The sequence below is a fragment of the Leptonotus elevatus genome, chromosome 10, assembly GCF_054856555.1.
Source record: "Leptonotus elevatus isolate MCC_2025b chromosome 10, RoL_Lele_1.0, whole genome shotgun sequence".
NCBI lineage: Eukaryota > Metazoa > Chordata > Actinopteri > Syngnathiformes > Syngnathidae > Leptonotus > Leptonotus elevatus.
Window position 1 is genome coordinate 741,449 of NC_141248.1, and position 18,448 is coordinate 759,896.

The 18,448-nt window shown below is 39.3% G+C and overlaps 1 protein-coding gene and 1 long non-coding RNA gene across 2 annotated transcripts; one reads left to right on the forward strand and one right to left on the reverse strand.

The window, feature by feature from the left end:
• Positions 1-7,015: 7,015 nt before the first annotated feature.
• On the forward strand, positions 7,016-14,188 carry barx1 (BARX homeobox 1). The gene is made up of 4 exons (XM_086087577.1): positions 7,016-7,410; positions 8,899-9,193; positions 9,286-9,370; positions 13,409-14,188. The coding sequence occupies exons 1-4, from the start codon at positions 7,209-7,211 to the stop codon at positions 13,583-13,585; spliced, it is 759 nt and encodes a 252-aa protein (XP_085943703.1). The 5' UTR covers positions 7,016-7,208; the 3' UTR covers positions 13,586-14,188.
• LOC147166705 (uncharacterized) lies at positions 9,934-11,664 on the reverse strand. Its single transcript, XR_015096316.1, has 3 exons — positions 11,572-11,664; positions 10,840-10,875; positions 9,934-10,473 (listed from the first exon to the last, which is right to left on the reverse strand). It is a non-coding gene; the product is annotated as an uncharacterized LOC147166705 (long non-coding RNA).
• Positions 14,189-18,448: the final 4,260 nt, after the last annotated feature.

Below are 18,448 nucleotides of genomic sequence, written 5' to 3' on the forward strand. Positions count from 1 at the left end.
TCGTGGGGCCGACACTGGAGTCGTAACTTGACTCACCGCTTTGGTACTTTTGGCTGGGCAGGCGGCCAAGAGGTGAACTTGGTTACCGCAGTAAAAGCACCGACCTTCCAGCTGTCGGCGCCGTCACTCCTCCTGCGAAAGCCGCGCTCTGCCTAGTTGCATGGGCTCCTCCTCTGGTCCCAAGGGAACGTGTTGGCGCTGAACTGACGAGGAACAGAGAGGAGCTGACACACCTGATGCTTGGGAAAGCGGGGATCCCTCCGTCGTCCATGCCCTGTGACCGCGGCTCTGCGTAACCTCCTGCAGCCGATGATCCGTCCGGATGGCAAGAGCGATGAGGGAGTCCAAGTTCGGTGGCAGTTCAACTGAGATGAGCAGCTCTTGGATGGACGTCGCCAGGCCCTTGAGGAAGACGTCATAGAGCGCCGTGGAGTTCCAACCACTCTCTGCCGCGAGAGTGCGGAAGCGGATGGCGTAGTCGCTCACGGAGTCTTTTCCTTGTTTCAGGCTGCTTAGCTGCCGGGCCTTTTCCCGGTCTGCACAGGCTGGATCAAAGACTCTGTGACGGGCTGCTCGGAAGTCCGTAACGGAGCCGCAGAGTGGGGAACTGCGTGCCCACTCTGCCGTGGCCCAGGCTCTGGCTCTCCCAGTCAGGTGGGAAATCATGAAAGCCACCCGGGATCGATCTGTGGGAAAGGCCTGGGGGGAGTACTCAAAATGAATGTCACAGTCAGTCAAAAATGCCTTGCATTGTCCTGGCTCCCCAGAGAATCGCTCAGGGGAGGCTAGCTTGATCCCCGACCCGGCATACGGCACGGGCGGAATCGGCATGGCTGCTTGAGTCTCTGGCATGGCAGGAGGGCTAGTGGTGCGACCCAGGTGACCCAGAAAGTCCTGTACCTGTGCTGTGAGCTGGACCATTTGCGCTGCCATGGCTGTCTGAAATCCCTCTTAATGGGAGAGACGGGCTTCCTGAGCTCGCATCGCTGCGGCCATTTGCTCCCTCTCTGCTGGGTCCATACTGGCCTAAGTGTACTGACACGCCGTGGCAGATTTAGGACTCAGACGCAGAGATAGGAGTTTGAGGCCAAGGCAGATATTTATTAAACAAAAAAAACTCCTCGTTTAGTGGGAAAAAATAAAGGCTATTAAATGTTAAACTAAAGGCGCTCCAAAAGGGAGGATGTCAAAACTACAAACAAAACAATATCACTCCTTAACTAAAACTATACTGTGGCTATACAAAGTTACAAACCAAAGTTCACACAAGAGACAGGACAACAAGGCTGAGGACTGTGACTGGCTTGAGTGGCTCTGACGAAAACAATTAGGCACAAGACAGGGGAGACACAGACCATTTAACACATGAGGGTAATGGGAAACAGGTGGACACAATCGGGAATCAGCGTTGACACTGACACAACATGAGGAAGGGTAAGTGACCTGAAACGAAAGGAGTCAGAATTTTCAAAATAAAACAGGAAATGACAAAAATCAAACTGGATTAAGTTTTCAGGATCCACTTGACAAACTGTGAAACAATGTGCAGGAATGCTTTCCTGGTATGAGTCTTGTGGATCCACTTTAATGTCACTGGTGGAAGTTAACAGGGTAATGGAAAGCGGTACTGAGAGTTCAGCCAGAGTTCGATGAGCTAGAATTATGATGTCTTGAGCAGACTCATTATTGAGGAGGATGGGGATTTTAAAGGATGTCTGATATGGACTTGCCATGACATGACAGACCTGGTAGTCTTGAATCAGTGGGGGGCTCCACTAGTAAAGGTGTGCCCTGAGCAGTGGGGACACTTCTTGCACGGCCATTGACAGCAATTTTTTTCTCTCCAGCCGGAATGACTATTGTTTCTTTAGACTGGAGCTTCACTCTGCACACGTGACCATTTTGTTGTGTCTTGTTTAAGTAGATGATCTGCTAATGTCTGACAACTGAGGCATATTCACAGTCTGGGGAAATTTCTGTTTTTTCATTGAAAACTTCATACAGGATGTTAAGTGTGTTTGTGCCAACACGAACTGGAACGTCTACGGCTGCTCCAAGATCGGGAACAACAAGTGCTAGGGTTGTGACCACTTTTGGCTCCCCTATAAAGTGTTTTGGAAAGCTTATGTCAACTTCAGTACAGCCAAGGTAAGGTACAAGTTGGCCTGCTGCTCCTTCTATGTGTAAGAGATCCTCTATGGGAATGATGGGATGAGATGGTAAGTGGGTTTCATGAAAAGATTTGGTAATAGTTGTGACTTGTGAACCTCCATCCATTAGACAGTTTTGCTGAACTCCACCAACTGTGACTTTGGCTACATGTCTTGTTCCCACTAATATCCCTGTAAACTGTTGGCTCGTAGCCAAGGCATGTTGACATTTGGCTACGCACTTCAAATTTGACTTGGGACTCTTTTTGGTGTTCTCAGTTCCGGTATGTCCCGGGGACTGGAACCTGGTCCAGTTTAAAGACTGCTTTGCATTACATTCATCCTGCTTGACTTTGAGTTCTGCATATTTTTGGTCAACAAGGGCTTTGTTTATGGGATTATCACAGTTCCTGGCGATGTAGCCATCTTCGCCGCACTTAAAACAAAACCAGGCTTTTGGTCAGGGTCTTGAAGTGGGAGTGTTCTGTGGCATGACTTGATGAACCTGTGCTTCAATCACAGGTTCTGGTGAGTTATTGGATGATGCAGAAGTTTCAGGCTCACGTTGCTTCTGTTTTTGTATTTCTTGCTGTTGAGCTGGATTTGTAACTGAGCTACTTGGTTTCTCAGACTTAACATTAACTGAACACCGACTGAAAGGCTGTCATCATTAAACATCAACTCTGCATGCAAAAACCATGTGTCATAATCTGCTTCTTCTGGAGGTTTGGGAATTTTTCCAGAGAATGTTCTCATCCATTTGGAGTTACTGGGCTGACTTTTGATCACATGTTCCACCACCACGCGTTGTAATTCAGGTGGGTTTGTTACTTCGTTACTCATTGTTGGAATTGCTTGGCTGTTAGATTCAGTTTTTTTTTTTCATTTTAAGTGCACTGGATTAATTTAATTTGAGTGTCATAGTGGTTGGAAGTGGTAGAAAGGGCTTCAAACATTCTGATTTATTTCCTCTTTTGCAAACTAGAAGTGGGGTGCTATTGTCTGAATGGGCACCATTTTCAGAGTCACTGCTGTCAGTGGATGTGTTGGAACATGGTCTACCTGCCACTTTACTCTCGGGTTGTTCACATTTTCAACTTAAGGCTCCTTAAATTCAACAATAGTTAATTCTCTATCTAAATGTTCTGTGTCATGCACTCTCCTTACTCCAGCTACAGGGCCATATTATTCAAATGATTCAAAAATGTCCTGATCTGTATCATGGCTGGTAATGTTCCCTCGAATTTTCCACGTCTGTGCATTCATACAAACTTCTTGAGCGTTCATTGGACTACGGTGAGCAACATCAACTGACTTTTGAAAATATATATGAATGGACTCACAATGCCACTTAATCACTGTAGCGAGAAGTGAAGCCACCGGCGGCCATCTTACTTTGCCATTCACTAGGCACACCTAACTTGAAAATATTGATTTCCCTGCAGGGTTTTCATGTTGTTTACTGTCTCTACAGCAAAAATGCCACAGTGTGTGTTGTATGGTTCTACCAATAAGTCTGCAAGAAGCGCTACATGCACATTTCATTGGTAAGAATGCATTTATATATTTTCTCTTAAACTATATCTGCGAGTGCTACTCAAAGAGTTGTCTACTTCATATTGTAAGAACCATGTACACAAAATTGGCTGTGAACTGTAAAACGAACATCTGTAAGAATTGTTTGTCCATTCATATACATACAAGTCCTTGGCAATTTCAGACATGGCAGCCAAACCAGTATCAAACCTGTCCAAAAGTTGAGATCATAAGGTACGTTACAAAAAATTTCAAACCACGTATATGTCAAAATAGAACATATCAGATTTGTGACATGAATAGAATCAGCCATAGTTTGTTACTTTATTTTTGCACACAGGTCTTTTTAAGCATATAAGTCTCAATACAATTTGTATAAATATGGTCCCACATAGTCCACTCAAAAATAATGGAAAACATGTCATTCAATAAAACACAAACATTTCAGAAACGCACAAAGAGCTTTATTTAATGTGCTCGCTGAATGGAGCGGTTTGCGTGTTGCCTGCAGTCTTGTCAGTGCACCATCAAGGGGCCCGGAGAGAGAGAGACACACACACACAGAGACTCATAGACTACTGACAAATGTAAAAAAAAAAAAATGACAGTGTTCTGTCTTTCTCTCTCTGTCTCTCTCCGAAGGCCGAATTTGTCGGCTGCATGACGTCACTCCCGGCGCGACTCGATCACAATCTTAAACACGGATTTTAATGTGAATGGACTGTCGGCAATGCGCTACCGACAAGCAGCGTTGACAGTCCATTCATATGTAAGTCCATGCGTCCTGACGAGGCAAGCAGGGAGTGACGTCATGCAGCCGACAAATTCGGCCTTCGGAGGACCCAGCCTTGTGAATTTAGACACAAGCTGTGTGTGCATCCAGTCGGGATCCAGCCATGCCGTACGCGCTGCGAGGATGACAGACGCGTATGGTTGGCGGATGTGATCATACAACGCATATCCGCCGACTGGCGCTTTTCAAAATAAACGCGTGTTTGCGTTGTATGATCACGTTGGCCGACCATAGTATAGAACCGCAGCTTTCTCTCTGTTTTGAAAATATACTGTTTGGCTTCAATAATTATCCATCTGGAAGTAAAAAGGCATTTTATCGCATCAATCTTGTTCAAACAAAATATTAAGACTATTGGACACTCCATAAACAAGAAAGCAAGTACAACTTTATATTTCTGTGAGCTTTATAATATATTTTTGTAAAAGTTTATTTTCCTGTGTATTTGTCTCCCCCTGGCATACTGTTGTGTATTATTGATTTTTTTATTTTTTTTTATTGAACAATCGGCCAAGCATATAACCAAGGTAGTGGATTTTCACTCCCGTCGATGGACGTCTCATGCTCCACCCACAGAAAAAAACAAAAAACAAATATAGAGTCCAATGTTTGGATTTCTGTGGATTGTACAGATTTTTCTACCAGTTTTTAAAATTCAATTATCTACATAACATTATTTTTGTTGTTTCAGGTATTTCTGTTCATTAACATCAATATGTAAGTATGTGTTTGGTATTTCTTTATGCATTTTATTTTGTCCTTTTTTTTTTATATTCGCTGTTGCTCTTCATTCATTATTTCAAATAATATTACTACTACTACTAGTACTACTACTACTAATAATAATAATAATAATAATAAAGCAAATTGTGTTTACAGTAAATGATTAGTTTATTTTATTATGTTGGTACTTACGGTCGGCCGAGATGACATTCAGTGTCCCACTTAGTATTTGTCATGGTTCAGATCTCAGCCCTGTTGTGTGTATTTTTTGTGTGTGTTTTTTGTGTGTGTTTGTTGCAGTGCCAGAGTGATTAGGGGGCGTTTCCCATTGCCGCACCTGCAACCCATCTGTAATAAATTGACTTTAAAAAGGAGCAGCAAACAGCTGCCGGATTAATTATTCCTTGCTCACCGTTGTGTCCAAGTATTCTCTGGACCCTTGTTGAAACCTATTTGTCCTCTAGGCTGTAGTCTCGAGTTTTGTATCTACGTGTGAGTATAGCCACGTTGCTTTTCGTTTTGTTTATTACTGGTTATATGTTTGCATGTTTATAGTCCTTGCCTTCTGCAAGCGTTTTTTTGTTTTGTTTTATCCTTGCACTTTGCAAGTGTTTTTCGTTAAACTATTCCTCGCCTTTTGCGGGTGTCTTTCATTGCTTGATAGTCCTTGCCTGCGTGCAAGCGTTTTTGTAGTGATTCTATTTGTAAATAAATACAAATTGTATTTTCCTTACCTGAGCCTGCGTTTCTGGATCCACTTTATTTTTCTCCTATCGAACCTCAGTCGATACCTAACAGTACTGTGCCGGTGTAAATCATTCGCAGGCTGATCGTGTTGCTGAATTTGATAGCTTTTCAAATTAAAACATGACTCTGCTCTTCTTTGGAGCTCTGTGTGGCCAATATAGGGGGAGTTGCTGAATTTGCCAAATATTGCAGCACTTCAAAGATTTGCCTGCAAGTTTGCAAACCTGTTGTCTACTTTGATGGCCTTAATCATTGTGGGTTTCATTTTAACAAGTCTCACACATAACTTTACAAGGGTATTCATAATGAAAGAGTAAAACATGAAATATGTTTATGAACGACCAGTAATCACTATTATTGGTGGAGATAGGGGGCCCCAAAATCAAATTTGGGCACTGATAGTGTAGGCTTACACCACTTATCCTTCGGGATCGCAGGGTGCTGGAGCCATCCCAGCTTCAAATACTGAGCAATTACATGTTTTTGAGCGCAATCAGAAATTTTTGTTCTCTCCTATATTAAAAATGCTGCAGGCTACTGTTTGTTCAATAAGTTACGAAATGGTTTTTTGTTTCACTTTATAAACATACACTTGTAGAGGATGCAACGCACGAACATGGAAACAATACAAGCAACAAAAAAGAATATGAAAATAAACAAAAAAAATTGCACATCACGTCACCTAAAATAAAAGAGGAGCTGTAAATAAAAAGATCAAAACAATTATTACTGCTTCATATTGGCACTTATTTTCCTTACATATGTGTTTCTTCCCCACTTCAAGCATACAAAAACAACTTAATATCAGCAATAAATCCTTGAAAAGAGGGGTTAGTTCTTCCACTTAGCACAATTAGTCGCTATAGTGTAAAGGACCATCTTAGCCACTTGCTCGAAGCAAACGGCGAGAAGAGGTGGAGCCATGGACCATTAAAACCCGTTAGTCGGCCTAGTCATGATCGACTCCACCATTCGCCTATACTGATAAAACGCCTGTCCATCGCGGTCCCTCCCATCAGTGGGCATGATCACGAAGGACTGGTGAGTTGAATTGTACATTTTATTTTACTCGTAGGCCTACTTTTGGCCTACAAGCTTCCGTGGAAAAACAGGAGAGGACGCTGCGGCTATTTAGTTCTGTCCTTCAAGAAGATACATTTGATGTAGCATCGACGCCCGGACTTATTCAGCGCAGTGGGATTATGAGAGCTGATAAATTTGAGTTGTAAATAGGCGACCCACAGCACTGATCAGTGATCATGCAGCATCCTTTGGAGTTTGGTGTGCTTCACTGTCCTCCGGAAGTTCAACCCGATCACGGGACGCATCGGTACCGGAGTTTCATGATTGAAGAGATCCTCAACGATCATGCTGAACACAAAGTTGCGGCTCCGACCAGAGAACTCCTCAAATTCGGAGTCCACGCGCTCCTCGCCACTCGAGCATTCCGCAACCAAATAGGTAAGAACACATTTAGTAGGCCGATTTAAGATATGAATATCGGCCAACACAAAGCTTTAGGAGTGTTTTAATTCTATATCAAACCCACCACCGCATCCCCGCAAAATAATTTGAAACACAAACTGTTGTATAGTCACCCCCCAATCAAGTCGATATGACCAACTAACCCGAATTAGATTAGACAAAACATTTAAATATGCGAATCTATGATGGGCCTCTACCTATATATCACGACAACAATGGTTTCAATAGATGAACGATCGACTTATTGGACATTGAATGATGGATTTAGCTTTTCTTTTGAAAGACGCGTAATTAAATCCAAATATCTTTATTGCTACCATTTGCGTTGGTAGCATATGAATAGCAATAAACAACTTAATAACTGAATTGCATGATATCGTACTCCTTATGTTTTGAATTTAATAGAACAGAATAAGGCCTATATTTATAGAATTAAGATTAAGACATATTGCACGAATCACCTGAAAGCTATAAATTACATATGGAATGTTTCACACATAAGTTTAGAACAAAAAATAAATAAAATAAGGTTCCCATTTCAGAAATTTCCAACAAAGAACATTGACGGATAGAACGAGATTTCCGTTAGTTATTTATATCCTTATATAATTAGCCTGCATGGCGCTAATAACGGCAGTGTCAAATAAATAGTTTCAACAAAACAGAACACGCATATCAACGTTTTCGTTTGTTTTGTTTGGAGCCAAAACGATGTGATGACTTATGTTACATCACGGATCAAACGAGAGTTCCGTTTATAATTTAGATTTATAATTACCTTATATATGACGCTAATGTCAAATAGATAGTTTCAACAAAACAAAAACACGCATAATCAACACAATCAACGGCGTTTGTTTTGTTAATTGGAGTCAAAACGATGAGAATGACTTATATCAGTGGTTCTCAAATGGGGATGCGTGAAGGCACTCCAGGGGGTACGCAAGATTTTAAAATAAATTTAAAAAGCAGCATTCATGCAAAATTCATTTAAAAATAATTACTGCCTTTTGTAAATATTTCAGGAAAATCTAAGTTAATAAAATAAAAATTATATTCAGTCGACTATTCAATTTCACTGTCATAAAACCCAGTCTCCTCAAACCAGAATGGTTCCACCCAAACTGTTATTTGCCATAGGATCATCTGTCAATTATTTGAAAATTAGATTAATTAAAATGTATTTCTTTTTCAGAAAATATATTTTCTAAGATCTCAAAGGAGTACACTTAGTGGTGATAATTTGTATGTGCACAAATCTTTATTTGTAACTTAGGTAATTATTGTCTTTCTTTTTAAAGTTGTTTTTTTTAGTCTTTTGATTTCCAAATAGTTCAAGAGAGACAAATGAAGTTCCAAAGTTGAATGAATCAGAAAACGATGGCGCTCTTTTTTTGTTGTTGGGGGGGGGGGGGGGGGTAAACCATGTTTATATTTACCCATTCTATTTTTCTATTTTCAAAGCGTTTAAGGCTGACCGGACGAACCTAATGAAGTTCCCCTTGTGCCCGCTGCCCTGCTCACTGAGCTCCCCGCTCGGCTCCTCCTCATCGGTGGCTGCAAACCTGCAGGTCGGTGTGTCATCTCACCACCTGCCTCTTGCTCTTGACCTTCACCTTCGGGGGAAATTGGACCACGGATCTGACAGAGCCAGCAAAAGCAAGAAGGGCCGCCGAAGTCGAACCGTGTTCACCGAACTACAGTTAATGGGTCTAGAAAAACGCTTTGAGAAGCAGAAATATCTGTCTACCCCTGATAGGTGAGTGACGAGAGCGAATTAGAAATGTAGTCAGGGAAAACAAAATTCATATTTCTATGGACAACTGTTAAGTTATTTCTCTTCCCTTACAGAATAGACCTTGCTGAGTCTTTGGGTCTCAGTCAACTCCAAGTCAAAACATGGTACCAGAACAGAAGGATGAAATGGAAGAAAATTGTAAGTTAAACATATCATTAACATGAAATGTAATAGGGTCTATACATTCTACACACTATATTATGTCAGTAGCAATGTACAAACTTTTTTTTTGTGAGCAACTTTGACCATACATCTGCCAGGGGTGTCTAATGTTTTTCTTCCACACTGACAGAAATATTTAAGCCCAACATTTAAGATTTATATAATTTTATTACATGACAAATTCTCATGTACTTTTTCTTTAACATAATTTCAACACAAACCTACCAAATAAAAATTACGTGATATATATGTATTAGTGTAATAAAGCCTATTTATTTGAAATACATAATCCTCAGATTTATGTATTTAGTATTAAGTATAATTACTCCAATTAAGTAATAATGAAAGTATTTATTTAAAATACATAGTGTATTGTTTGAATTACATAATAATCAGGTTAACTATAGAAGATGAATAGCATATACTTGTTTGAATTACATTTTATTTATCTTAAGTAATACACCAAATTATTCAAAATACATTACCTTTATGTAATTATTTTCTATTCAGTACAAATGAACAATCAGACCACCTTGTTGATTTAACAGATTTATTATAATTCACACTTGTCCATTCAGACTTGGGATAGCCACCAACCTTTAAATAACAGTAAAATAAAGTTGAATTTACAATTGTAAAAAAATAAAAATAAAAAATAAATAAAAACTATACAAAACATAACATTAGGCATAAAACAAGTTCTATAAATCTGTCAGAATAATTAATCTCAACTACAGCAAAGTGCAAAACTCAGTGCAGTAACTTGAACACGCGAGCGCACACACATATGCATGCCACTTAAAAAAAAAAACTGTAAAATAAAGTTGAACTTTCAATTGTAAAAAAAATTTATCGTAATTTGCATACAAAACATGACATTAGGCAAAACAAAAAAACAAGTTCAATAAATGACTCAAAATTTCTTAAAGCTTGTAAATGTGCAAGGACAGCCATGATAAATACACAGATACTAGCCTGTTAGGCAGGCTATAGTGAAAATGTCTCAGCCTAAAATGTTTTAAAAGGTCATACTTTGTAGATAAACTGTCACACAAATTGCAAGGCCACATTCACAGCACCTGTGAATGAAGACAAAGAACAACAAATCATATTGGGTATTTGTAGAATGAGCTGAACAGCTTTCATGTTACAAAAAATGCATTCAAAAAGCCAGATCATTTTCAAAGTGCATAATGCACAACAATACCTGACTAATCTACATTTCCAACCTTGTCCAATATCAGACATTGTAGGCCAAACGAGTTTTTTGTTTTGCAATGCAAAGCAAATGTACGATTTAAAAATGCTTAGTCTAAACATTTTAGCTTGATATTGTGAACTATTTTAACATCATATGAACTGTAATTCATATGAATTCATTGTTGGTATGAACTACATTTAAACTGCAACTGTTTTGATGTGTACATCTTTTAACTTATACTTACAAAATCTGTTGCAACAAGGAGGTGAAAACACAGAACCTGAGGAGAACAAGAAAAATACACCTAGAGTATGGTAAGGTAATTGGGGGGAAATATATAAGTGAGAATTAAACTCAACAACATATAACATTTAGTTTTATACTCCAGGCCAGTATTTAATAGTACTCTATAAAGCCCGTCAGCGCAGGCTTGAGAGGATCCACACGTTATGATTCGGAGACTAACTTGTTTCAAAATGAATAGGCTAATTGTTGTGGACAAAGGGGATGTAATAACTACTGATGTTACTAATAGTCATTTTATGATGATAACGGATTCCAAAGGGTTAAGTTAGTCCATTAAACCAGCCAAAATGTTAGCTTGTTAGCTATGACCCTAGTGAGCACCGGTATTGTGAAGTAGCTAGCTTGTTTACTGTGACGCTAGCGGGCCTGGATATTGTGAAAAAGCGAGCCTGTTAACTATAACGCTCGCGGATATTGTGAAATAGTTATCTTGTTATACCTAACAAGATAGCTCACGCGAGCGAGCGTGGATATTGTGAAATAGCCATTTTATTAGCTATGCTACCGAGCGCCGCATGTCCGCGAAGTGACCAAGATCAAACTGCTTAAAATAATCTCGAATTACGTCAATGTGATCATAAATGCACTGATATTGATGTGATGTTTTATAAAGTGCACGTGGAGGACACATTTGGGAGTAATTATATATGGATTGTCTCGGATTACTTACCAACATGTACGACTGTGTCTACCCACAAGTGCCCGAAGAAGGGTAATGTAGGGATTTTCTTCTTTAATTTCCGGCAGACTGCGCACTCAATCGTTTCCGGTTTCCTCATTTCACTTCTCCTAACTCTTATGAAAACCAATCACATACATTTTAAACAACATAATCTTGTTTGTTTTACCACTTTGATTATTTAAACCATATTAGTAAATATTAACTAATTACCTTTAATACATTTTAGAATTGATTAAATTATGCAGATTGTATGCAATTTTAATGCATTAATTAAAAAAATTATGAGTTTTTAAATAAAATCAAATAGATTTAAATATATAAAATTTACCTTTGCCATGGATCATTTCTGTGAGTGCAGGGCCACCTACAGAAAAATTGAAAGATGCAAAGGATATTTTTTTAACACGGAAAAAACAATCCATTGTTGTAGGTATCGACCTATGCTGTTGAATTATTTCCAAGGTGTTTCATCTCAATGCCTACTTTATGTTTATATCTCAATTACTGTTAAAGAGATGAAAAACTAACTTTTTTTCCTGAAAAGTTTACGTAGCAAAAATATTAACATAAAAAAAAAGAAAATAAGCATTTTATTAAACGTTTTACAAATGTTTATTCCATGCCAAACTCAACAAGAATTACGGCATCGATGATTGTCAAAGCCTCAGTTATCCGAGTCTTCTGATGTTGGAACACTTTCTCCTTTCCATTAAAAGACATTAAGCAAATAAGAGGCAAATCGGTGGAAATTATACATTTTACGCAAAAAGGGAAACCTTGATTGTGACGGTCTGGCAAAACCACCGCGACAAAAAAAGAAAATTAAACCAATTTATTCTGCTACGTTCGCCAGTTAACGAGATATGATATTTTGTAAAGTGACAAATTGAGATGCAACACCTTGTATAAGTAAGCATGTAGAAAACACATATAGGCCCTACGATAAAGCAAAAAGTCAAAGATTTTGGTGAATCATGATTCACGCTATTTTCTGCTATTCAGTTACATTTTATTTATAGCCTAAAACACTTTAAAACAACCATCTGCATATACACAGTGTTGTATATGGATTAAAAAACAGTCATGCAATGAAGACAGCTAAAACAAAATTAAACAAAATAAATTAATTAATATCCTAACACACACACACGCACGCACCCCCCCCCCCACACGCACCCCTCCCACACACACACGCACACACACACAAGAAGGATTAGACTTATTAACAAGTAGCTGAATTATCTAATTATTCATTGTTGCGGGTTATGAATAGACATTTTTGTTAGTATTTTAGTTGTGAATAGCGCTGTTTGCATTCTTGCAAATGTAAAAAAAAAAACACCTCTAAAAGCAATGTAGGCTGTATGCACTTTCTCTTTTCTCCTGTCAACCAGTATTGTAAGCATAGGTACAATGCAGAAAAATGACATGGGACATTAATTTTGGTAAATATGTTGCTAGAAAACTGATAGTGGGCATTATCAGGACCCCCACCCCCTATATGTCATTGTTTAATAATTAAAAAAAAAATGTTGCGAAAAGCACAAGGTCTGGAAAAATGGCCCGTAGTCTCACCTATTCCCAAATTCCCAAATGAGTCCTATTAATAATTGTATTTGTAGCGTTTTTATTGAGTTGAGACAATTTGAATGAAAAAATAATACACATTTTATTGCCAGGTTCTTTTAACAGAAAATATGTTAAAAATAAATAAATAAATAAATAAAAACATTAATGACATGTAACAGTGTCTCTGTTATTGTGAAAATTCAAAATAATTAATTGTCTTGTATCTGAAATTTTCCTGCTAATTTTGGAATTTCAGGTGCTGCAGGGGGGAGGTCTGGAATCACCAACTAAACCAAAAGGCCGCCCAAAGAAGAATTCAATTCCGAGCAGCGAGCAACTCTCTGAACAAAAAATATTTTCTTCTGGCACCGAGCACAAGTCTGGAGGCTCCAACTCTCATTCCGAGAACACTCTAGAAGAAGGACTTCATTGACTCATTGAAGTCCTGCGACGCATTATAAACTCACAGTGAATGGTGATGTGGTAAAGATAAAAAAGTGAAGCTGAGCTTCGCAAGCTGGCAGTTTTGGTCGCCTACCTTCTTTCTAAACAGACATCGTTGGACAACTTGGGTTGTAGAGTGTTAGATCGCTGTATTGCAGTGAAAAAGCTTAACGCCGCTTATGTCAGAAAACTGCTCATCGTTTCTATTTTTTAAGTGTACATCGACATTTGTTATGTCCATTCCAACCTCTGAAAATATCAGAACAATTGCACCGATATTTTGGATTTAAAATAGGCCGTTTGCTGGCCTCCTTTGTTCCTTTTCGTTGTTTAAATTTGTATTGATTTGCGTTATGTGATGTTTTTTGATGATTAAACATTACAGCTGGTCACAGTGACAGACGAACATTGTTGTTTGGAAACGAACACAACGTAACCGACGTTCAGCTTTTTACATAGGCTAAGCATATAGACTGTCCGGGTCCCAGCCTTGCTATCCGCTTCCTCATAATGAACTAAATTGTGAATGGTGAGAAGACAAAACATTTGCAGTATAAGTAACTGTATTGATCTTCTTTACCTGGTGCATTTAATCTGTGTATAGCCCATGTCATAAATAATTATTAAATATATTTTAGCTAATATTATACATCCATCCATTTTCTATCCTCACTGGGTCGCGGGTACCATTGCAGCTATAATTTTAAGCGAGATGTGACGAGGTCCTATAGGATTGGTCGCTAATTATCACATTCACACAAGGACAAGTGAGTCTTCAATTGACCTAATAAGGTGTGTGTGGGGGGGGGGGTGCGTGTGCGTATGTGTTGGGGTGAGGTTTTGAGGCAAGGGAGTAGGTCCTACCCATAACCACGGGGGAAAACATGCAAATTCCATACGCTCTAATTTTTTTCAATGACCTCATGACGTTTATAACTACATCTAAAAAAATAATAATCGGAGTGTATCATTGATATTGTGCGATGGAATATAGATTTGCTATGACGTTTACAAGTGAAATAATGAGTCATATACAGTAGCCTTTTTCTGAGGACCCATGCAATAAAAAGAAAATCACACCAAAATAATGGGTTAAGTTCTAAGTTATTAAAAATATATATCAGAAAACACCAAAAACTGAACCCCACTGATAATATGTGCAGCCATCTCCAAGTAGCCGATAGTTTCATATCTAAGTAACATAGGTCAGTGTTATATGTAATATCAGTGACCTACTCAGTTCCCACAAGGTGTTGAATACTTAATCTTAGGAAGCACTTTACATGTATTTTCTCTGCTGACTTGTCAGCCGGCGAGATGTGGATTGTGGGTGGTGGTGTGGATGTGTATGTTTTGATAGGAATCTTTTGGAAACGCTAGTTTGAATCACAATTGATGTTATTTAAGTACCTAAATTGTTCAAATGTTGGTAAATGAGCATTATAAATTCAGTTTAATAAAAATTGTGGGCATTAAATAACAAAGTGTTTTATTTTATATCTGACATTTTGTAATAGAGAGCACCCTACACCCTACACCCTTGGCAGGATCCTCGAGGGTACATGGGAGTTTGCCCAACCAGTCCACATGTGCTTTGTGAACTTGGAGAAGGTGTTTGACCGTGTCCCTCGAAAAATCCTGTGGGGGGTGCTTAGGGAATATGGGGTACCGAGCCCCCTGATACGGGCTGTGTTCCTGTACGACCAATGTCAGAGTTTGTGTCCGCATTGCCGGCAGTAAGTCAAATTTGTTTCCAGTGAGGGATGGACTCCGCCAAGGTTGCCCTTTGTCACAGATTCTGTTCATAACTTTTATGGACAGAATTTCTAGGCGCAGCCGAGGCGTTGAGGGGGTCCGGTTTGGTGGCCTCAACATTGCATCTCTGCTTTTTCTCCAACTCTCGCTGGAGCGGTTCGCAGCCGAGTGTGAAACGTTTGAGATAAAAATCAGCACCTCCAAATCCGAGACCATGGTCCTCAGTCGGAAAGGGATGGAGTGCCTTCTCCGGGTCGGGGAAGAGATTCTGCCCCAAGTGGAGAAGTTCAAGTATCTTGGGGTCTTGTTCACGAGTGAGGGTAGGTTGGAGCGGGAGATCGACAGGTGGATCGGTGCAGTGTCTGCAGTGATGCGGACTCTGTATCAGTCCGTTGTGGTAAAGAAGGAGCTGAGCCGAAAGGCAAAGCTCTCGATTTACCGGTCGATCTATGTTCCTACCCTCACCTATGGTCAAGAGCTGTGAGTCGTGACTGAAAGAACAAGATCCCGATACAAGCGGCCAAAATGAGTTTCCTCCGGAGGGTGTCCGGGCTCTCCCTTAGAGATAGGATGAGAAGCTTGGTCATCCGGGAGGGACTCAGTGTCGAGCCACTACTCCTCCGCGATGAGAAGAACCAGTTGAGGTGGCTTGGGCATCTGGTTCGGCCATCCACGCTCTGTCGCTAACCCACCATGGCGCTCCCGAAGAGCAATGAGGCTCAGTTCACACTTCACTTTCTGTAAGCAGAAGTCCTCGCTTAACTTCACTTTCAAAGCCACACAATGTAGACAAGTCATTATTCCACGTCATGCACAATCACAGTATCACAGCAAAACTAAAATCACCACATAACAGTGAACTAGATAGCATCACTAATAATTAATAAAACAATTAGACCACTAACTAAAGACATAATTAACACAGAACATGTACTTTAAACATTATTTCACTCCTTAGCGCCGCAAAGCATGCTGGGATGGGAGCGCCTCCAGACTCCCAGCGACGCTGCACCAATATGGCGGCGTCCATAGTTACGATTGCGTCTATGGTTACAGCGCGCGTCATGGGATATGCGTCATATCCTTCGAGCGACGCAGATCGGGTAAAGCGTCTTGGGTTTCATGATGATTACTGCCGTTAGCTTCCTAAGGCATCGTTGCAGAGTCTTTATTGATGCAAAGCAAGCTTTCTGGTACATATAATGGACCTCAGAATTACAACTTGCTGGAAATCACTACTTTCATAACTGTGGTGTTTTGTTTCAAACGGGAGCTTAGTTTAACCTGAGGATTATCGATGCTAATATTTAGCAAGCAGCTAGCCGACCCCCGCCCCGTCGTCCTTGATACGCATTACAACGGACTTTTCGACGTCCGACGCCGGATTGGGGTATCGAGACTTGGGTGGCAAATATTGACCGTACTGCAAATCCTCTCAAAATAAAGGTGGAAGTCTGCAATTAAAGCACATCTCGTCCGTTTCGTTTGAAATTCAGTGTGGTGGTGTTTAGAACGTAAATGGAGAGATGACTAAAAGATTCCCGTAGCTACTTATAGCATGAGTTGAGCTCATTCACACATCAGTAATAATTTGAGATAATCATTACTCTATCTAAATTAGATATGAATTATGACACATCTTTGTCTTATGTTCATCAAATAACTTATTTAATAATTTCAATAAATTATTTTTATAATAGCATAATTGTAATTTGATCTAGGAGTAATTCTATGATCAGGAGTCAGTGTTTTCCAACCTGTGGAGCCAAGGCACTTCTTTTATATATATATATATATATATATATGGAAACACAGAAAAAAGAATCCTTCGCACAGCCATCAGCTTCACCTCAAATCTGACAATCATTCACAGGTAGGGATGGGTACCTTTCACATTTGAACCGGTACTGTTCCAATACTCTGTACCTGGGAATCAATACCGATACTCAACGGTACCAATTTTTGGTACTTTTGTACTCTCTCTCTCTCTATTTTATTTATAATTTTTTTATTTGTTAAAATCTATGTATTCATATATTTGGATAGTAGCAAATGTTCATCATTGTTTATTTAATAGTAAAATATATTTTTTAATCAATTTAACAATTACTTTTTAATATGTAAAATTTGAAAAATTAAAAAATAAAATAAAATTTCTTTCAAATGAGCCAGAGAGAATAGTAAAAATAAAGGTTTAACATTTTACAATTACTGAAGTATAATTAACATATATTAAAAAAACATAAGTTAATATCAAAAAAGAAAAGAAGTGTAAATCTAAGTTTTGTGCAATGAACGACGTAAAGCCTGCCGCGCGATGAGCTTGAAGTTTGAATCCACGTTGGACTCAAATATTTAAAAAAGACAGAAGAGGATATGACAAGAACAAAGAGAATAATTTGATTCAAATTAATCATTTGAATTTACCCGACATGGTCTGTAATGTTCACTACATTTTGGCCACAATCTTTTGCTATTTTAATTATAGTCACTAGTAGTATTGACCATTTGCACCAACCTCACGTGGTCACGTGACTGCCCTATGACGGACGGCGAAAGGAAATGATTAGTCAATGGAAGTGGACGTGACCCGGAGCGTCTTAGTGACTGCTATTTTACAAATTAAAAGTTATTATTGCCCATAGAGTTATGGAATCTACTACTTCAACCGAAGTTCGCCTGTCAGTCGAAGTTGCACATTTAGTCGGGACTCATAGAGCGCGTTATTTACTTAAATTGGATATCCTAGTTTGAAAACAGCCCCTTACCTTCTGTTGCCTGCTGTTTTTACCAAGTTAAACAAATCGCAGACTTTGCCGGAATGCACAGCACACGACCTATATCATTATGTAATCAATGCCATCTCTTCTACTTTCACCGGGGCTGATTCAAAATGTTGTCGCTGGCTGGGTCTCTGGGACGAGATGCTACGCTCACACCGGGGGACAATATACCTCGTAATACAAAAGTAAACCTTGTTTATCATGCTAACTGACAAATTTTTACATAGTCCGTTCTATATTGAAACGCTGTGATGATGTTATGTTACTATGTTTACTAGCATGGAACAAATGATCGTAGTGGCAAGCTATGCAGT